General features: G+C 37.2%; 1 protein-coding gene across 2 annotated transcripts in view; it reads right to left on the reverse strand.

The window, feature by feature from the left end:
* The window catches only part of SOX6 (SRY-box transcription factor 6), a 248,787-nt gene that overhangs the window by 96,854 nt on the left and 129,019 nt on the right, over positions 1-22,914 (reverse strand). For both annotated transcript variants that reach the window (XM_080619786.1, XM_080619787.1), the window contains one exon: positions 7,860-7,983. In XM_080619786.1, coding sequence (XP_080475912.1) covers positions 7,860-7,983 — 124 coding nt within the window. The remainder of the gene's footprint in view (positions 1-7,859; positions 7,984-22,914) is intronic.

Here is a 22,914-nt window from a genome sequence, read left to right on the forward strand (position 1 = left end):
AAGATTCAGGCACTAAAATTTCTGTCTTCTCTTCACTGGAAACTGAAAAATCTGTGCCCTCTGCATTGAGGGGACCACAAATGCTCCAGAAAGCAGGAGATACAATTGATCCAAAATAAGAATGCTGACATTATATCTTATAGCATCTATGGGTGTTCCTACATATCTGCATCACACAGTGCCATTGGGACTATTAACCAATGTAAAGAAAGAAGGAAGGCTGAAATACTTTAGCAGTGTAATCTGTATAATATAAAAATTCATAACAGTGATAGATAAATGGCACAGTAGCTATTATTTAATGGCATATCACTTTGGCTCAAGCTACTTATTTAAAGGCAGTGTTATGTACTATCTACAGGCTACATTTTAACTGGCTGCTCCTCTGTACATTTTTGAGATTTACAATAATCAGTCTGCTTTACATAAACTTTTCCACACTAAAAGCAGAATGTAGCAATGAAGGAAAATACAGAAATCCAAAATAATATAATAAGGACATTCCAAGAGTTAGAATTTTTTTGCCAATCCCCTCAAATTAATAATGATAGCTGAGCCTTTGTAGTCACTGGAGTCCTCAGAACCTTCCCTTTTTACCACCTGAAGTGCTGTTGTATTCAGCTGAGTTTAAATGTTTTGTTGTTTCACTTTTTTAATAAATAGTACATGTCTAATCCAGAAGTTCTCTTTGTATCATATCCATAATACCTCATCAGGCTATTGAGCACAGTACGCGCCTGTACACAGTCCAGTAACAACTGGATTCTGATTGCACATGGAGCTTTGCTATAATGCATTCACTAACACTATATTTTACTGGTCTCCTATGGAGTAATGTTCAAAATATCTCCTCTTATTTTCCCCCTTCCATGAGGTTGATTTTAATTTGCAATGATGTTGGGGGGGTTTCTTAAAAAAAAAAAAAAAAATAGAGAAAATTGTAAAAACTAAAAAAAAACAACCCCTAGATCCTTTTCTTAAAGTACTAAAGCTGTCTGTTTACAGTTAAATAATTCTAGTCACCTCTTTGATATTTATATGAAATTATCTGAATAAATAAGGTCTAAATCTAAGTTAAATAATGTTTCTTTCAGAAATATCTTACAAGGTTTTACAAAAATCACAAAGATGTTGAATTAGTGATGCTTTAAATGGGAGGGAAGTGGGGGAACAACCATCCGACTTATCAGCATGGCCTGCCTTGCAGAACATTTCAGAGGTGTTCTTTCTTTAAATATCATGAATTATTCATTCCTGTTCTGTACAGCAATCTCTTCTTTCTCCCTCCCCCTCTGCATACACTTTTTAAGTTCAATACCAGTTGCTTTATTTGTACTAAAACATTTTCCATGTCAAACATATTTTAAAAAAAATCAAACTCTAAAAGAATTCCCTGCGGCACTCCTTTTTCACAGCTGTCAAGCTCCTATGGTTTGAAATAGCCAGATATTTTATACACACGCGTGCACACACAGAGGTTTTGTCTTCGCAGTTAATTTAATAGTGTCTCTACCACACCCTGTAGTGTTCTCTTGCTCACCTGCTGGCTACAGTTCATTCTTCTGTTACGGGAAAAGTAACTTTGTAGTTATGTAATTTATTTGTTATTGAAACATAATACTGTCCCTTTCCCCCCTCCTTTTAACATGTTAAATTATGGTTAAGTCCTGGTATGCCTGTGCTGAGAACAAAAATTAATACTCTCTTAGCTCTGGAGTACCTCCCTGACACTAAGCAGTAAAAGCAGAGGTACTCTTTTCTCCCTTGAGGAAGCTGAGCATGCAGGGAATGGACAGGTTTTAATTTTTAATTACATATTTCCCCCTCTCATTTTCTCAGTGCAAGAATGGATCAAGAAGATTTTCAGTAGCTGTCTTGGCAAGAAATCAGTCAGTGTATTGGAGCAATTTTTTTCAAATTTGTTTCTCGATTTGGAATGCTTGCATAAGAATCCATTCATTTAAATTTGTACAAAAGGCAGCAGAACATGTTCAAACAGGTCTGCTTGAGGTACCGGTGTGTGCTGGCCTTTGATAACCAGGAGTGAGAAGAATGCCAGAAGAACAAACTCTGTAATATTTTGCAAACTGATCTCTTTAATCTCCTTGCTGTGCTGATTGTTTATTTACATTTGGCTGCTGTTGTTTATATATAAATTGATGTTTACAAGCCATGGAAAAGTATGCCAGACTTCTTTTCCATTTGTCAGGTTGAGCAACATTTCCAAATGAATAAAAGCAGTGAGCAATTGTACTGTGTAATTCTATATAGAAATAATGTAAATGTTTCTTTTCGTCTTGGATGAAGTGATGAAGCTTAGTGGACATTATTTATAGGATACATGGACTTACTTTCCAGATCAAGGCTCTGTGAGCTGTAAGTAAAGAAGGATGTCTGGCTCTTTTGAGACCCGGAGTAGGGGAAAGGTGTTGCTTATTACTTGTCTTCGCTAAAGCACAACTGTAAGACATACACTGATTCTCCTTACCTGACTTACAAAGCCTCTATTTTCCCCATTTTGGGATTGTAACTTAAAATCTCTCTTTATGCATGAATCTTAGATTGCCACTTGCGCTCTCTCCATGTGTACTCACAGGAAACAGTTGGAGGAGACTTAAGAGATACAAATTCCAGGGCCTTACTCTCTCAGGCATACTGAACAGGCTGAGTAAAGCATATATCTCCTCAGTGTGTAGCCAGGATACAGCAAGTCGGGATACACTTCTGCAATATTCCCATACAGAGCATGCATTTTGTTTGTGCAAAGGCATCAGGATTGAGAAAGATTTTACTACAGGTAGCTGGCTATGGCAATACTATGGAACATCTCCCCTGTCCAATGACACCACCTCGGTTCTGCCTTAGATCTGAGCAGGGTTTGCTGCAACACTGCCTTATTGCCATCCTCATGTCACAGCAAAATCAGTTGCCCCAACAATTGCCTGTCTGCAGGTAAAGAACTTCAGTGCAAACTCCCAGCTCAGAATATTCAGCTGCCCCCTACCATTTCCAGCTCTTACCTCAACATTTAGGTTTGAGGCACATACGGATTGCTACAACAAATCCTGAGGTTACAAATTCCTTGTTCCAACCAGTAAAACCCAACAGGGAACACATGGCAGACTTTAATGCAGTCCTGAGGGATTTTCATTAGAAACAAGACTTATGTAGCACCTCTGCCATGCAGAGATACACGGCCAGCTCGGCACACAGTTGATCTGATGTATGCTTTCTGTTCTCACCTGCCAACAGGAACAGCAGCCTAATGAAAGTGGAGTACTGTGCTATGTAAAATTTAAACTACCTTACAGCTTTCAGGAAAAACTTCTGAAAGGTCTCTTCCAAATTGAAACTGCAGTGATGGATATCGGTGAAATCCAGCAGATCTAGGATGATGTTATTTATGTAATTAAGGAGTTTAATTAGTTTGATGACAAATATGTCACACATTCTTAGGTCCAGCTGGATGACAATAAGCCTGACATTTTTGTTTGTTTTGCTTTACCTAATTTTACTTTCATTGATTTCAAAGGAGTTACTATTTATTTGCCCCAATGCAAGTAGGAACCAGGCCAAAACGTTGGCTCCATTTCTCACTATTTTTGCCACCAGCCTAGGAAAACTGTATCCATTTTCACATTTCATTGTATTGCCAGCATTGCAAAAATCTCTTATGAATTATTTTTGTGTAAAGTAGAATGCCTTAGGTAGGCAGATAGGAGTTGTTTCTTAGCATTCTAACCATCATCTTTACACACTTTACCTGCTTTGAAAATACACTGCAGCATATCAAACCCTTGTAAAACAGAGGTTTACAATCTCCATACCTTATGTCTGTATTTTCAGCAATCTTTTTCAGAGATGCTTTCCACATCTGGTAAAGAACTGACATAATAGAAGACTATCAAGCAAGAGTGACCATTCATTTCCAAGTCACATGGAAATGCAGCCAGCATGGGGAGCGGTCACTCTCCGCTCAGAGCAAACTGGAGCTCTGTTTGAGCTCTGCTCAAAGTATGGTCTGGCTCCTCCCCAGCATTACTTTATATCGATACTCCATCATCATTCTACTTCCCCATTCCCTCTTAGCCATAAAACTTGAAGGAGGTAATACTTTAGGCACTGCAAGATGGAGGAGGAAACTGTCTTCCTCCTTATGCCGCTCACTGTCTTCTCCTCTTGACCCAGAGCACTAATGGGGACACGATAATCACATTCAGGGATACTCCAGTCCACTGACTTTTCCTGGATGCATGAGGTTGGTTAAGTGAAGGGAAATTTGAACTGGAAGACGAGATATAATGATACTTATGTTACCCACCAGTTCCAAGTAGTAAGTATAGTGGTCACAGTCTGAAAGACAGCACAGTTGTTTTGCTGTACTTGGAATACAAAATAATTATATTAACTGCATAGCATCTCTGGGCAAGTATTAGCTTCCTAACAGCTGCCAGTCTCAGCTTCCCACTGGAATAAGTGGCTGCCCCCACAACCAGGTACTCTACTAGGCTTGTCAAGTGCCTGCAGGTCAATAGTCACAACAGTCATTTGAGATGCACAGCGCCCTAAAGTTTTAATTAATCCAGTATACAGTATAAATACTGAAATATGTATAAAAAATTAATTAGGTGGTCTATGCAGCTCTGATTTCTCAATTAGTACTTACCATGCCGGAAAATTATATTACATGACTTTGAGATACATAAGGAAGCATGGGGCTTTGGGGATTTTTTTTCCTAATGTAATTATTACTTGTCATCAGTACTTGCTAACTTTGGACTGTTTCACCTCCTAGAGCTCCAAAATATTGTGGGGGAGGGAGGGGAAGGGGGTGGAAAGAGGTTTACAGCAACCTCATGTTATAGTTCCTGCCAGGCAGTAGGAAACTCTGTCCTGTCAGGCTTTAATATGAATCATAGTTGTATATCAGCAATTTCTCAGGTTTTCTGTTCATAATGACTTTCTGAGCTCAGGAGTTTAGAAGCAACTAAGGAACATGCTGGAAGGAACTCAGAACCTAATAAATTCTCCTCTCTTCTATAGGTCCTTCAATTGAGATCATGACCTAGTGTAGTTTGTTATAGGAATGCCATTTTCTTACTTCAAGGCAGTCTATGTGCATATTTGCACCAGTACTCAGTAACTGCTATCTTGGCATTGAACTAAACAGCCACAAAATCATTTCCCACTTAGTCTATGAAGATATATCTGCATGAACATGTGCACATAATCATATCCCCACTTGTACACCAAGGCAGGACTTCTCATCTTGACTGTTCTGTCACACTAACAGTGATATGCTGCTTCCAAGTTGGAGCTGGCTTATATCTAGCCCATTTTCTTTGAGGACAATGCAAATTAAGTGACTGTGCATACAGTATTTGACATTCCCTAAATGACACAGTTTCAAAAGTACTCAGCTCCCATAGTTTCTATTTTTGAAATCCCTTTCACTGTATTTTCTGAAAGTCAAATAAAAGCGATTGTGTCAAAACTCAGTCTTGCCTAGATCAAACTAGAGTAAAATGAATTAGAACCTAAACAGACAACCAAGAAGAAAATTGGAAGTATCTGAAGGGTTAATCCACCTGCTACCTTTCCTCAGAAGTATAAGCAAGTTTAAACTGACAGTTCTAGAGGTGAAAGCTTCATTTCTCACAAAAGTAGAAGAGAACAGGTAGTAGCAGTCAAGTTCATAAATATTCCTCAGAAATTACTTTGGAGAACCCTCTGTATGAAAGAGTGTAGCTTAATCTCCAGTTTCATTAATTCCTTAACTACCGTGCCGAGAGTGCCAAAAATAGGAGTTAATCAATACCAAGTGTAGTTAATGGCATTTTTTTATCATTATGGCTCTCCAACAAAAACTACTGACCTGCCCAGCTACCTTTGGCACACACACTGTAAAATTTAATAAATACATTAAAAATATAAATATTCTCATTTCTTGCAAGTCACTGGGAATAATCAGATCATTGTGACTTCTGGTCTTTACTAGCAACAGCTGCGTATAAACTACTAACATACTAGCCAACAGCTTAGCTGTGCTCTGAGGTATCTAGGCCTTGATTTTTGCCTGCACTTCATTCTTTAAACCTGTATTACAGATCTCTCCTTCTGTTTTCCAGTAAGTAAAAAAGTGCCCTAGATCTGTATCACCTGCTGCTATGAGGTCAACAGGATCACACATAAAGCAGTATAAGCTTGATAAAGTGTTAGGATAAGTACTGTAAGAAACACTTTAGAATAAGTGTAGAAATCTGTTCTTGTGCGGGAAATCCCGCTGGTACTCTTCTTCCCAAGTCATTATTTTATAAAGCAGCCTACAGAGCCAAAATCAACACAACACAATTTGACATATCAGCTTTCAGGCAGAAGCACAACCAGCAGCTTAATCATTAATAGTCACTCTTCAGAAAGTATCTCAGATTAATATGGGAAAAGGAAGGAAACTAAAGCACATGCTTTCTCTTGGCTGTGAGAAGAAAATTATTAGCCAGTGTGTCACAGACAGTTTCCACAAGTGGCAACTCTTATGTTTGTGAAGATAAAATATTCTTCACTTTGGTCCCCAACTGTCACAAGGTGGGGATGTGTGTGAATAACTATCATCCTGTGCCATCTAGAGCCAGGTGTCTTTCAGAGCTCCATTTCAGAGCACTGCAGAGAGTGCACCAGTTTGTCAAATAGGAGAAGAACTTTTGGATTTCTAAACCTGAAAATAAGATGATAACAAAGATGATAACAAAGATAATAACAAAGGACAAAGATTCAGTGTTTAAAAAGGAATGTCTCTAGTCTAAAGAGACAGAAGAGAGTGGGACAAATGGAAATACTTACTGAAATCCTGTTTGGCCTCACTTCATCTAATATTGAGTAAACTTAGGGGTTTAGGTTCAACCTGCCTTTTAATTAGTATGCTGTTTACAACATCTATTATGAGGCTTTACTTTGGATTTGACCCTGTTCCAGCTGCAGTCAACAGCAAAAACACCACTAATATCAGTGGCAGCAGGATCAATGCTTTACTTTGTACGTTTCATATTTAATGTCAAAAAAAGATACTGGTATATATGTTTTGTAGTTATTAGTTATCAGGTTAATATGCTAAAGGCAGCTTGACAGGGAATTAATGAGCAAAATAAGGTTGCTCCTTCTGGACTGAGGTCACTTACAAAGAATGTACAAATGAAAATAAGGTTGACTTTTATTTACTTAACTATCTTCCTACATTGAATTCCTTTGGAATGTGTCTTTAAACATTTAAAGCCCTGTTTACAAGGAGGCTCTGAAAGTAGCTTCAAACCATTATATCCCTAATTGAATTCCCCAGGAGTCCTGTAAACTTGGAGGAAAAAAAGAAAGAAATCATAACATTTGCTAAATCATCTCAAAACATATTTCATTACAAGGTTATGTGACCTGTTACAAGTCTGAATGATGACTGAGATTGAACTACTGAAACCTTCTATTATTCAGATTGAAATCAAACAAAAGAGTTAGAATTTTGCACAAAAGGCAAGTATACTGAAGATACCAGAATTAATTAAAGATACGTATAATGGCATTTGCATAATGGCACAGGTCAGACGAGAAGCAAATTACTAGGCAAGTGGGCCAATACATTTAGAGCAAATGATTCTATGGGAAATAAAGGTTAAAAAAATCATTATAGTCAATAACCAATATTCCATCCACCTCCTGAAAACCAGAAGGCTTTTTCAAGCGGAGCTGCAAAAACTCCACACTATTTCCAACCAGCTACACCTGTTATGTATCATCTACATGAGACAGATCACACAAGAAGCTACAGTTAATATCTTAAAATGTTAAATAGCTTCACATTCTTGTCATCTTACCTGGCTTGTAAGTTATTCCGGGGGGGAAGAGGAACCCCTGCTGGGCTGCAGCAGCCGCTGCCAGCGTCCGCTGGTCGTGTGGAAAAATTGGGATCATGAGCGGAGGCATGTGACCCTGAACCTGCTAAACAGAAGAGAGCCTCTGATCAGAAATAGCACAAATTTGTCTTGACAGGTATTTCTCCCATAGTGATAGTGTTCTTGTGTTCACACAGTCCCACAGAACCTTTGCCTTAATGTAATCCCTGCCAGTTTCACATTATCACATCAAAGCCCTCACTAACATTGTTCTCCTTCAGTTTCAAAGGTGTAACAGTCTTAGTGAACTTCACATTTTCGTACTTCTTCCTGGTCCTCTACTATTTTTTGTATTATTAATATTTCCCATCCTGGCACAAGGTAAAAAGGTATAAAACCTGTCTAATACACCATAGGTTCTTTAAAAAGAAGAGGAGTATGTATTTCTAATAATTTTTCACAGGTTTCATCTTTGGCCACAGACAGCAGTGACAAGCATTTTAGAAGTAACCTAACACTGCAGCAGCTATCTTGATGATCAGAGTTTAGTACCTTTAGGGTAATTTCAATTTTGAGATCATACAATATTGTACTGTTCATATATATACCAACAACTCAGGTATGTTATTTCAAAATCTATTAAATAGTCTTCTAGTCAACAACCCAGCTCTTAAGATTTAAGGCTCCAACATCTTGGCTCCCAACTAAACTAACATCCTTTGCCATACACACCTCACTATGACATATAAATTGTCTGTTTAAGCAGTTTTATAGCTTTATGCATTATCATGTACCTTGGTAATTAAGGAGTTGTATTCAGAGACCATTTCAGAATAAAACCTACTTTATCAAACTTAACTTGACATTACTAAATGTATCAAAAAAGCAAAAACATGCAAAAGAAAAAAATTGTTCACCTTATACCAGCATTCGTATTCAACATATAGAAAACAGGAGTTGTGATAAAATTGTGTCTGCTAAATCCACACGTTAATTTTCTAGTTTCTTAGTTTATGCTTCCTGTGTTTCGGAGATAGCGGCTAGGATCACAAATAGTTGTTATCCATCATTCCTTAGCCCCAGAAGTACCCAAGGGTTTGACTATGATTTTTCTGATTAGTAGTAAAGCAAACATACAATGGTTTATATATCAAAGCCAGTAAATGTAGGAAGAAATTGGGCTTTTAGGCAGAAAAAAAAATTGCCCTCATCCTACCATAAATCGGTGGCATTAAATACTATTAAAAAGTTAAAGTACACTTCAAGCAATTTTTTTTTTCCATTTAATTCCTAAAAACTTTTTTGGTCAAATCCCATATGGTGACCTATGACATTGTTTAAATAGTGCCAAATTTTCTTGTCATATCCCCATTACTTTCACAACCATTGATGCAGTGCAGAAATGCTACTGTGTGTGTCTATGAAGGTTAATTTACCAACAACTCTTCTCTTGGGAAAGCTGCAAGATGTAGGTTAATAAAGGTCAAGCAAAAAATAAACACTTTACAGTATTTTTTGAATCCATTTCTCAGGAAAATCAACTTACAATGAAAAGGTCTTTGTGCAATTACTGCTATGGCACTGGGGCGTGAAAGAAACTAGCTTTGAGCAGTTATTTCTCTCATTTTAGCTGAGGTAAGCCTGGCTGTGTGTTTTAGGATATGAGTTAAACTTGGTTAGATTGAAGTTGATCCCATGTGCCCAGCACAGGCATTTACCTCTGATAAAATGGTCCTCGTTTTGCTGTGTGGTGTTCCTTTACACTGGCTCTACAGGAATACAACAAATGAAAACCACAGGCTTTGTCTGATAGAAACAACTGTAGGATATATCATAAGGAATTCGATACAATAGAATTTACAATAATTTTCAGTAGTTCATATCTACAGTTTAACCAAATGGGCATGTGGCTTAAGAAATATCTCTTTCGGTCACCACACACAGAAAGTATTTCCATGGGGTTGCAAAGGTACATGACACAGACATAATAACACAAAACACAGAAGAGATCAGGTGAGCACATGCGTGAGTACATGGTGTATGCATACCCATAGCAATACTGTGCACCGTAGTGTCTTAAATATAATTTGAGATACGTAAGAACCAAATCCAGTGGTTACTCCCCAATGCAATCCTGTAGAGTTGGATCCACTCCATCATATCCAAAAAATTTGTTGGTTTTTTTTTTAAAACTCTCTCAAATAAAAACAATTCTGTAAGTGTGGAGAATTGCCATTGTACGTTCTGGAAATCTGCTATTCTTCCTTGAAATACTATTCTGAATGCCAGATCAGGTCTTCAGCCTATATAAATCAGTGTAGCTTTGGCTAAAGGTGGCTTACATTTAAAGTGCAAGTTTGAGTTTACACTTCAGAGAGTTATACAGACTGTTAAAAAAAACCCTACTGAATGTCAACATTCCCTCTCATGGGTCTTCCCTCTGGCACATATTAAATACTATTCCTAGGTAAATTTTATTTTCACCCAGAATTATTCTATACATAGGTGTCGATTTTCAGCACAAGTCAACTGAAAAGCACAAATAAACATTAGAAAGGAAGAGAGTGTCACTGAATTAGTGAAGATATAAAATTAATGCCAAAAAAACCCCAGTAAACACCTGATTTTTTACTTTTTCCTGAGGGTTCTAATATTAATATTGGTATCAGTATTATTTTGATTTTACTGATGTGGGGAGAAGTTGGGAGGAGGGGTTGGTAGGTGTATTTCATAAAATCGGCTACATGCCTAGAAATTTTAATTGCTGAGATGTTTCTGAGGTCTTTCTGTAAACCAAGACTGTAGCAGATGCCTGAGAAACACTCTGACTCTGTCTCTTCCCATTCGTAAAAATAGCGTATTGTTGGATTGGCACTTTCCCCTTTTGTCTCCTCTGTGCTAAGTTGTTGATGATGCCATTTTTTGCCATCTGCCCCAGAGCTTCATTAAAGATACATGAATGGACTAACTGGGCTGCTATCTTGTGAGGAACAGGTGCTATTGTTTGTCCCCGAAGACTTGCACTAAAGATCTCACTCAGAATACTTGAGAAAGAGCATCTGCAGCAGTCAGTCAGAGAGTAACTTGGCAGAGCCCATACTATGGGCTAATACGCAAACAGTGTCACTCAGGGGGACTAATTTTCTCTTTCATGAAGATTTTTAATTTTTTTTTTTGTGACGGGCAGTAAATGCTTGGTTTTAAACAGTTCTGCCAGTCTATAACCTTAACAGAACTGAACAAATCCTGGAGGAAACCTGAGTATATTCTTTCCAAAATTCAGTTCTGCAACCTCGAGTAAAATCATCTCTTATATAAGGCTACCTCAGAAAATGAATCTTTGATTCTATACAACAAGCTCAGGTTTAACTGTGTTAAACACGAGAAGCCACCAAGATCAGAGAACTCTTAAACATAGCGTACCATTCCTTTAACATCCCATCACAACTCTGACAGCCCTTGGGAACTGATTACAGCACTTCCTTGTCTGAGATCTAAGTCAGGAAGCAACTTTAGAGCAAATCAGCCCTGATTAGTTCAACAAGCAACTTCCAATTTGATTTTCCCTGAAATAATAAAAGCTAGTGGCCTGTTTGATAAGCTGGGCAAATCTGCAGTGCTTTGTCCCACAGTCATGTGAAAGCTAATCTCAGGAGTTGGCTGGACAATCCTAATTTTTAAAAAGTCATTGATGGCTAGTGCTGTGCATGGAAAATGGAAGCTGAAGTGATATGTCATACAAAAATAATGCTCTGAATGAAAATGATTTGCCTCTTTTGAATAAGGAACACAGCACATTTAGTGAGACAGAGAAGGAGGAAGGGTTCTGTCTTTAAAAAACAAAACAGCCTCTGCAACAGCTAATATTGCAGCTAGAGGGTAAAGGCATTTAGAGGAAAGGATGGCAGCAGTGCAAGCAAAAAGGCAGCTCACACATTTCTTCTTAGCTGTGAGGATCACAGGTTTCAGGAGCAGAAGTAAATCCTACCCTATAATGGGGGATGAATCCCTCACAAACTTTTCAAGATCAAACCTGACAAGTTTCCTCTGTGTTGCATGATTTATTTCAGTAGTGGGGAGAATTAAGTGGCATCTTTTTGAGAGACAGTATATAACCTTTATAGTATTTTATCCCTTCCTTAAAGCTCTTTCTCTCTTTTTTTTTTTTTTAATTACAATAAAATCACTGGGGTCTGTTTTCAACTTGCAGAAATCTTGAGATTTGTATTGAGTGTAACAGACTACTCCAACATGCTAACTTACTGAATGAATTTTTTTAATTCCTTTAGCGTAAGATGTACAGTGCCTTTTGTCCTTGTGATGTTGCACCCTCTCTGAGAGCCTAATTCATTCTCAGGCAGGTTTAAACTTTTCATAGTTTAAAACATGAATTTCTACATAAGATTTTTTAACTTCTTGTAGTCTGGTATAGCCAGACTACAACTTTAACCTGTGTAAGCAGTCATTAAGCTTTTAATTTCCATAGTTAAAAATGTGTTTGAAATTGTCTACTCTCACTTAGAAACCACATTGTAATAGATGAGTTTCCCAGGTGTCATGGAAATGGCATTGTATTAAGTAAGAATGTGCATTTTCAGAATGCCCAAAATATTTGTCTGTATCATAGAACATATGAATGGCTATAACTGATAGCTTAACAGGTTACATTTTAGGTTGATCCATTTTAAAAGTCTAAATAGCACTGAAAGCAGTGTGTGTGCCCCAGTAATATTAGTGCAAGTTTTCAAATACCCTGCACATTATATATATTTACTTCATCTGCATTTTAAATAGTCTATATACAATGCATGGCACTATTATTTTTATACCACCATTGGAATTTTATTTATTCCAATAACTAGTCTTGGGTTTTGGTGTTCTTTGTAAGAGAAGAAATATAAGAAGTTGTGTTAATTTGAAGTTTATTTTGATTAGGTAATTTTTGTGACTGCAAGAAAGCAAACACCATGTTGCATAAAGAAGGGATGATTTCTAAGAAAACACATACATGTGAAAGTCAGTGGGATCACTTAAATGCTTAAAAGCAGCTATATGCTAAGATTTTTACAGGTTTGGGCTGAAATCTGCTCCCCAGCTCTGCCAATGTTGTAATGAATTTGTGCCATGACTGAGGCCTTTTCTGGTCCCCAAAATGATCTATTTGGAAAAACTGCAGAAGGATTGTACAGAAAAAAATAAAAGGGCCTCTTTGGTTGTAATTGAATGGTCTGGCTGTTTTATTTGTGCTGTTCTGATGAAGCAAAGTGGCTGTAAAGGCTGGGTTAACTGACCAGTTCAGTTATAAAGGATCTGGCTACTTTGCTTGCAAGTGGTGACAGGGCCTTTGAGCTGAACCCAACGTAACTGATGAACTCTCAAGGTTTTGAATTAATGCACCGTCAATGCCTAACATTCTCTAATGTAGAGATAATATGTGAGAGTGGACTGAAATGCTTAAGTGAGAAATCCCTTCCAGCATAAATAATCCCAGGAAAGAAACCGTGACTCTGTGTGAGGATAAATGGCGATAAAGAAAGGTGGGCTCCAACAGACCAAAAGTAATCACCCATGCACTACATTGTAGCTAAGACACTGAAAATCACGTTGACATACTTCCATTTTGAAAATTATTCAGAGACTGCTTTCTGCTCCTGTTAGCAATATAGAATCACTGGAGCTATATATATAGAGAGAGGTATATTATGCCCTAATTTATCTGCCATCTAATTACCTACAGTCTAATTGAAAAATATTTCCTTTCAGTGAAAGTACATGAGCCACAAAGAAAATGTCTGCCAATGAGATCCCAGAGGAAGTTTTGACAAATAAACTATAAAAAAGATACCAAAGACTTCCAAAGTGAGAATATTTCATACAGGAAATACTATGAAAAATATGTAGACCACTACTGAATTTGTAAAGGGATTGTAACTGCTATTTTATTTCTTTTCCCCTATTGTTTTTTCCGTTTGTCCAATGCTTAAGCATGATTTGGAGATTTAAGTCTACTGCAGAGGCCACAACCTTAATGTGAAAATTGCAGCCATGATCATAGAGCAAAAATGGTCATCCTTATTTTTTATTTTTTCTTCAATACTTTGAAACTTTAAATGAACTGAGCTTAAATTCCTTGCACTTGGGAAATAAAGAAGGGAACAACAGAAAAATACTACCAACCACACTGAAAACAGAATAGTTTTAAACACTAGTTCTCGTTTCATTTCTATTAGCTTCTCATCGCATTTCCCTGTTTTCATCTAGCTCTTTGACTACCTGGAAATACAGAATTCAACTAAAGATGATCTCATGAAGTTAAGAGTATGATAAATGGTAATTAAATCTATTTAAATTGTCTGTATTTTAAGAAACTCTCACTAGGAGGGATGGAGAACATCTCTGCTACAGAGAAATAAATAAAACATGTTATGCAAAAGTGAATTTATAGTTCATTTGGAATTAGAGATCTACCACCTTTTCAATCCATACAAATGCATAATCTTGTCAATTTAATATTATTGTTAAGGTCTAGTAGCATGTTAAAATCACTTTAAAGTGCAACTAAGGAAAATTCATGTGTGTTTATTACTCCTTAAGGGTCTATTAGTGGGTATTTTATTCAGATTTGTGTTGTAAAATCTGCATAAACTCAGCATATTGTTATCCCCATGTGTGCATTTGTTTGGTTAAAGCATAACAGCAAATCTCTGTTTCTGCAACTTCTGGAAAAGTCAAGAGAACTAAAACAGCCCTAATTTTAATCAGATACAAACAGTTATCTCTACAGAAGTGAAGAGTTGACTATTATGCAAATTGTCACAGTTAGTGGTCACCAAGCCATCACAGAAGACTGAGCAAGTCAATTATTTCAGATATTTCCAAAGACTAGTGAAGATGTACGTTTCTCATTTTCACCTTGTCTTATTCATGCCAAAGTAAGAAAAATATTGCAGCCTAATGATACTTGTTGATATTTTATATGTGGAAGCTCAATTACTTCAACTTAAATCTAAATATAAATGATGTCAGAAATGCCTTATTAGCTTAAGTTTTTATGGTGATATCAAAATGTGCAAGGTTTTTGGAGTACATTGAAATTTGGATGGAAAAATTTAGAGCAAGAGATGCTTTAAAATTTGCATTTCATATTGGTGCTTTCAAGCAGAGTTTCCCCCCTAATCCTTTCAAGACAGAGTTCTTTTTTTGAATAGTAGGCATCACTACTTATTAACGAGACTAATTCTCCCAGTAGAAGGGCTTGCAACATACAGTATAAAAAGTCATTTAACACAACAACACTGAAGATTGCTAAAGGAAGGATTGTCTTTCACTTTCAAGAGTACCTCCAGGAGAACTGGGAACAAAACCAGAAGCATCTTTCAATACTTCCGATCAAAACTCCTTCTGCCTGATAGAGGTAAAAAATGTACAATGAAAGAAAAAGTTGGGTTTTCCATTATATTAAACAAATAGGAATATATCTGAAATCCAGGGGGTCACTGATGCTAACAGACGTTCTGCCATTTACTTCACTATGGGGCATGCTCTGTTGCAAAATCAGAAAGAGGCAGCTTTTGAGCAAGTATATGCCACTGCTACACAGTTTAGCCCTTGAACACTTGTATTCTGGCAGGACACAAGGGTGGAGATGAGTCACACTTGTGGAAAGGAAACCCCTTTCCCATCCTACCCAGTCCTATGGGCCTGATTTCTTCAGGCATTTACTCCTCTGTGAATTTACTCTTCGTTATTATAGAGACAAGCATTGATATTTTTTCTCAAGCCTAAATGGATAATATTAAAGAGACAAAGTGAAAGGAGGCATTCACATCTATTAAGAATATTCTTGCTTCTGTGCACTTTTGAAAGACATCTAATGCAGAATAGTAACCTAGATAATTTCCAGAAATTGCATGATGTTTATGGAGTGTCTAGATAGAAACACAAAGGATTATCAAAGGCAATTATTTGGAGAACTAGTTTAATGCAGAAAACTCTTGTGTCTAGAGCTCAAAGTCAAATCAGAGTACTGATTGCATGCAAAAATTAATTTGTTTCATCTCTTCCTAGGATTCCTCAGATATTTACATGATCTGATCATCTTTACTCTGAAACAGCTCCAAGAAACCGATGTGTTTGCACAGTATGAGTGAGGTGATCGCTACCACTAGGTACGCAGTAATTATTGCATAATTGGGAGTAAGCAACAGAGTTTCTAAACTTCAGTGACATACACAGAGCCTGCTTCCCTCCTGCATCATGTCTGGCTCAGATCAGTTGTATTATTTCCTCAACTTTCTATAACATTTATGATGCATCTATAAAAACATTTTGAAAGACAAAATCGTTAAAGCTAAAATAAGGCAGAAAACCAGGAACCTCATATTTAAAGTGAGCATTAGGTTTTTCCTATGCAACTTTGGGTGTTAAAATTCCAGTAACAACTACACTTCAGGCATAAAGCTACACTGCTGTGCTGCCTTTTCTACAGAGCATCCTGATATTCAAAAAGGAATGCCAATCTTCCCATTCTCTGGCTTTCCCCGAATTGTCAGAACTCCAGAGTTATTTTAAAGCACACTTTCGGCTTGTGAATAGATCCTTGCCATGAATCCTATGATCACACTCACATTAGAGTGACGCTGCTTTCAAAGTTGGGATATTTTCTTCAGTTGCTCATGATAATCAGTGGGAGTCAATTGCACAAAACTGTGCTGCAGTCTTTCGCTCTGCCTGCCGAACCTGCACTGAAAGGCTGGCTCCTCTGCAACCCAACCAAGCTGGAACTGGTGTGAAGAAATGCCTGCGCAAATCTACATAGAATTACGGGGCAATAACAATGGCCCTTTGTCCAGCTGTGGCTGCTCCCTCTCTGCAGCCAGGCCTTATCTGCTCAGGAAATGCCTGCTTTAACTGACAGGTAGGAGATTAAATCTACAGCTGCCGAAACACAATCTCCACTCTGTTAGATAGGCTTTCATTGAAAAGCAGTACAAACACATAATTTGTTTATGTTGTACCAGCAATCTTTGACAAAGCAGACTGTCTAGCTGAGACAAATGTGGTTAAACCCATTTATTGTATTATTTCTGCTACACAGAACAAGCTCTTAAAATGTAGAAACTAGACAAGGCACAAAGCTCTAGCTGTCTAAAGAAATCAAGAATAGATGACTTCTTGTTACACTAGCCCCCTTTACAGAGAGTAGCATGTTCCCTCCTGGAAAACATCCACTGTGGTTTCTTTCTTTTCTTTTTCCCCTCTCCCCCCCCACCGCTCCTTTTTATTTTAAAGTGGGTAGTTCAATGACGTTTATGTTTCAAGGTTTTAAAGTTTCTTTTGTCTTCTCTAGCATCAATAGATATAAAATAACTGAGTCAGTCAAAGGATGCCTTCAGATTTAAGAAACAAGGGAATATTTTTGAAAGACTAAATGGACTTCTTAAAGAATAATTTTCCAGACACACTGTCTGGTCTTCCTGACTTAGTGCACACTCAAACAGAAGTTTTGCCTGACTAATGAATGCTGGACTGACACCCCCCCACACCCCTTCTTTCTCTGTTTTTTAATCATCAATCACATATTTCTCAAAACATTACTTCATTTTTGTTACACCTTCTGCCTTATTTTAAAATAATATTCCTGGATGTTTATTTCAAATGAAAGGCACAGGGAACTGATGAATTAAGTGTTTATAAATCTGAATTTTCGGATTGAAAACAACCTTTTTCGTAATGCAAAGGCTTCATAAGAAAAAAGTTGTCTTTTAGCCCTAGTTTCTTCTGGCCATATATCACTCCTGGTTAACGCTCCTACAAGAACTAACTGGCTACTATACACTTAATATGAGAAGGGCAATGTTCTTCTCTCAGGAAGGGAGCCTCAGAAACTCCACTTACTTCAGTGGAGCAGGACATACTCCTGAGAATGGAGTGTGGCTCATGCCAATCTCTGCTTTCTATATTTAAGGCTCCCTTCTCTGGCTGATTTGCATATGCAACTCCAATTAATGTTACTGGGAGTAGTGTACACATAGAGATGTGCTTAGCGACTGGCATATTAAAACATCCCTTCACTCTGATGAAATTTAATAAATGAGTTTTCCCAGTGTTATTGCTATAGATGCTCAATAAGGAAGATCTTGTAAATCACAGAATTGTTGCTGTAATGGTTAACTGTAATTAAAAGGAAAAGAAATAGGAAGAGTAGTCAACATCTTAATGTTTTATCATTCACATTACTTCTATAACCTTCTTGCGAGCTCTCCTGGGGCATTCTCTCACATACCCTTTTGCAGCATATTGGTTTCCGTATTATTTTATTTAACCTTAATCACAGCATTCATCTCTGGATTTGAGAGGAAGCTGTACAGAGCTACCATACGAGCTGCCACTCAGAATGTTCAGTTTGGCATAAAATTAAAAAAGTATGCAATAAACTGGCTGAATCCATAGGGAATCCCTCAAACAGCATGGATAATGAGGGGAATCCATAACAGACATAAACAAACCCAGAAAGATGTCTGGGGCCAACATCATTATGTAAGATATATGCCCAAGATGTATGGGCATATGTTTGAATGTTCAAACTCAGCCTGTATTAGATTGATTGAATCTCAGCATGGGGTTCAGTTAATAAACAAACCTTGCCTTTGGAAAATATTTGGGACTGAAATCAATGTATTATAGCCAGGCATCTACTACATATGGCACTAAGATGCCTTCCCCTACCTTAAAGCTTTGTTAAAACAGGATGAAAATTTGAAATCCATATTGTCAGAGGAACAGATACAATTTTCAGGTTAAGTGGCATCACTCTGAAGACAGTTGTTATCCACAGGCTATTTCAGTCTATGCACCAGGGGCATATAAATAGAATTCACATTAAAAATTAGAGACCAGTTTGAATCTTTGGGCTTTGATTCACACTTCCCATGTTTTTTAAACATGTTACCCATACTCTTATAAAGGATACAACAACAATGCTAGCAAATCTTTTCGGTAATTATTAATTTCACTGTAGAATAACTTCTTTGCTATGCTTGGCTTGTTAAAAAAATACATTTTGCTCACCTCAGGGTACACCATTAGCCTGCATATTTGCTCTTTTCCCTTTTTTCCAGCTTTTGTTTAAAAATTCTTCTTAAACCTGTATATTAATCACAGCTCAAAGGGTGAAAGAATTTGCAGGAGTCGCTGAAGTGCTACTTTTTTTCCAAAGTAGGAACTAGTTAGTGCTGACACTTTTTACATACATTGAAATAGGAATGAAACAGACTTAGAGGAATAGAAAAAAATAAAAAGTAAAAGGATAAGGGCTGACTTGGTGGCACAGAGTCCCACATATCAGTCTAACATAATAACATCTTGCAAAGCTGTGAGCAAGAATGGTATGCCCAGTCCAAAGCCAGATCCAGAAAGTAAGGTACCTTTGTCATAATATTTGTCATTTGGTCAGGTAATAAGAAAACGAGAAGGAACTCTGCAAAAATGCCTATCCAAATAGAATTCCAAAAGCAGAGAAGGCAAAAAGCTTCTTTCAATAGCTCTGTTTAAAGTCTTACATCTGTGTTTACCTGTAACCCACTGCACTTCATTCTGAAGCTCAGCTTTAGGGTTTAAATGTATAGGAAACAATAACACAGTATATCAGCATATGTATTTGTAGCATCCTACTTCTTCTGCAGTACGTCCCCATGTGGACAATGCTTAAGTGCACTGAAGACGCCTTTGTGAAAACTTGTTTATTCACTAGAAGGAGATTACTATGCCCTATGGAAGTTAGTGTGTTGTGCACACCATTACAAAATCACACATCTTAACAAGCAGAAACCTTCCTATTAGTTTCCTATTCCACTTTCTTAAAGTGAAAGTGAATGTCTCCTTCTCTATACATATATAAACACATAAGTGTATGGATATGCTTATATATTTTATATTATAAAAAGCACATTCTACATATATACACATGTACATATGTAATATACAGATCTGTATACATATATGTAGAATACAGATTTATATAGACATATACATATATTTTGTATTAATATTTTTCAGTATATATACATAAATACACACACACAGAGGTTTAAATGTTTGTAGGATATGCCTTCCTCTTGTTTTCCAAATCTCTCACTTGGGATTTCAGGGTTCTTAGACCCACCTGGCTCTACAACTTGCTTGCTGCACTCCTGGATAGTCACCATTTTCTTGGACATACAAAACCTATGTTTTAAATTCTTACTCTTGGAATACCTGTCTATCTGGGAAGACTTCTATCTCTGTAAAGATGTACTTTGGGCACAATATGCTTGACAGGTTCACTGCTGAGTGGAGAAGTCAGCAAGCCAGCTGGGCTAATCATAGTGGTCGGCAACTTAAATAACAAAACAAAGTCATTTGGAAATCACTCTATCACTCACATCTATTATTGCTGGATTTATTTCTGTCTTTTCTATTTATCAAATATTTTTTTCCCTCACTTAATCTTTTCACTCCTCACCTTTAGTCTCCTTGCAAAACTTTTAGCATCCACTCTCACTTCATCTCTTGTGGAGGGTATTTTATATTTATACAGGGTAGTCATCTGGCAGTAAATTTTGCTTTCTAGGCCACAGATACCAAGAAAGTAATGCCCCAAAGTTTTCAATAAACTTCCAACATGAGGAAGGAGACCATAGTGAAGTACATTTGGCTTTCTTGGCTTTAGGAAGGTTATTGTCACAAATGCAAGAAAAACTTAGACATAAAAGTAGTATCATATCAAGGAAATGAGACACCCACAAATCTATTTTTTAAGATAGACACATGCAGCTGAAACAAATTAAAATACTTTTCTAAAGCACTCCTTGTGCTCTCAAGGGTCTTCGGAGTAAACAATACTCCTTCCCAAACTCCCTGGTTTGTGAGCATGTGCTTGTCTCCCATTGGCTTTGCAGGTAAATAAGTTTTCAGGATGTAATTTTCCATTTCAGATTTGATGCATTTTTCAAGAAAATTTTTAGGTTGGTGTTGGTTTTGTTTTCATTGTGAAAGCTCATTTAACTCCAAAATTACAGCAAATGAAAATAGAAGAAAATATACCAACACAGGTTTTCTGAGATGTGAGGGCAAATGGGTTGAACAGGATTAATGTGAGATTCACAGGCCAATTAATCTGTATGTTTATTTTGGACCACACTGGTACTGTATTTTTAAGGGAAATAGAGGAGATAGGCATAGTATTGTATTTTAAGGAAAACAGAGGAAGAGATTTTGCTTGCTGTTAGGTCAGTAGTGTGCCTAAACAATTTAATGCTTAGACCCTGAAATCCACATCCACGTTTTTATAAATAGATGGGACGTCTATGCGATATTATTACTATGTATCTGTTTTATCTTGTGGCTGACTAGAGTAATAATTGCACTGCATTTCCAACAGTACGTTCATCCCAGATACCACTGCCCTCGAGCTGGCTGGTGCCTGTGGTACTGTACTATTTGCAGCTTTTACAAGCAGCAGAGTGTACATCTAAGTCATCTTGGTGTACATGTATTTTTTTCAGTATATGTCAGCCTGATCTCAGTTCTCTCTCCTGGAAGTCTGGACCACGTTCAAATCACTCATTCATTTTCCCTGCTCACTGTCTGACTGGCTTTTGCTGTTACCAGCCGCTGCTATAACCTCTGTGCTATGCATAATAAAAATCTTTCCCATCTGAGTTGTCTGCCATGGTTACTGGAAATCTGCTGTATGGAGCATTCCCAAGAGCGGGAAAGAAAGGTATCTGTACTGCGGGTGGATAAATATCACCTTTTCTTTAAAAGGAACATCTAACCTCACTGAACCATATCTAATGGTGGCTGCTAAGCTGCCCCCAGCTCTCCGATCAAATTTATGTTAATTTGCATTTTACTCTTTCTAGTATTGACATAATAACTGAAGTATATTTTCCTCTTCACTTTTGATCCCTTGCACCAAGTTAAAAAACAAAACAAAACAAAACAGCTCCCTAATATTTCACAAAACTTCCAGAAAACATAGCTAGGGAAAAAACTATCGCTGCCTACTTATGATGTTCTTCACTGAGTTTGCATGTTAATTTATTGCATGCTTTGTTTGTAAATGTGCTTCTGAAATAAATGAAGCATTTACAAATATGATTAATCTACAGATTCAGAAGCATGCAATAAAGAAACAAATTACTGAGTGCCCTTGTCCTTTTACACAGAAGCTAAAATACAACTTCCAAACGTCTAAGACTGCCTAGTTTTAATTTTTCTTTAACCAATGTTGCTTCAAATGGAAGTTTTCAGCAATCAAATTTTCTCTCAATTCCTGATTCCAGTTTCATTTATACCAGTGTAACTCAGAAGCGACTGCAACATATGTTGTAAACCAAAACCAGTGTAAACACTGTGTAGAGCAGGTCAAAATAAGGCTGTTATTGTATGATTTTTGAAGTGTTCATGTAGATTAATATTCTCACCCTTTAACAGATTTAGGCACATCAACATGATTACAGAAATGCAACAAGTTGAAGATTCAAAGTACATTTACTAATGTATTTTATGCCACTCACATTTTCAGCCAGACCACCCAGAGCAAAGAAAAGAAAAAGCCACAACAAAAAAAAGCCCTCTGCATTGTTTGCAATAATATGGAAGGAAATTGAGTGTATATTCTCTTCTTCCTGTATTTTCCAGCTAGATTAAGCTGTTGTCTTCACAATTGCCTCCCAGCTGCTGTGACTTGTGAAAACAACAGACCCTGCTCTGTTGTCTGCAGAAAGCCTGGATTGTTATGAGTAACTTTATTGCAGGCACATGAGTGTGTTAAGACTTTAAAACACGCTCAAATGTCATGTGCACACCCAGTGACGGGCAAGAATAATTATGAAAAAACAAGAATTCTATGTCTACGAAACAGTGTCAGACAAAATGGGCCATTCATTGTGTTCCTTTGGGAATGCTTGGACTCTCCAGCCAGAAAACAAAAAAGGCACTTTTTTCCTGCCGTAGGCTGAATACTTAGCTTTGCCATCTGAGCCCTAAGAAA

This window comes from Psittacula echo, assembly GCF_963264785.1.
Source record: "Psittacula echo genome assembly, chromosome: 5".
Taxonomy (NCBI): domain Eukaryota; kingdom Metazoa; phylum Chordata; class Aves; order Psittaciformes; family Psittacidae; genus Psittacula; species Psittacula echo.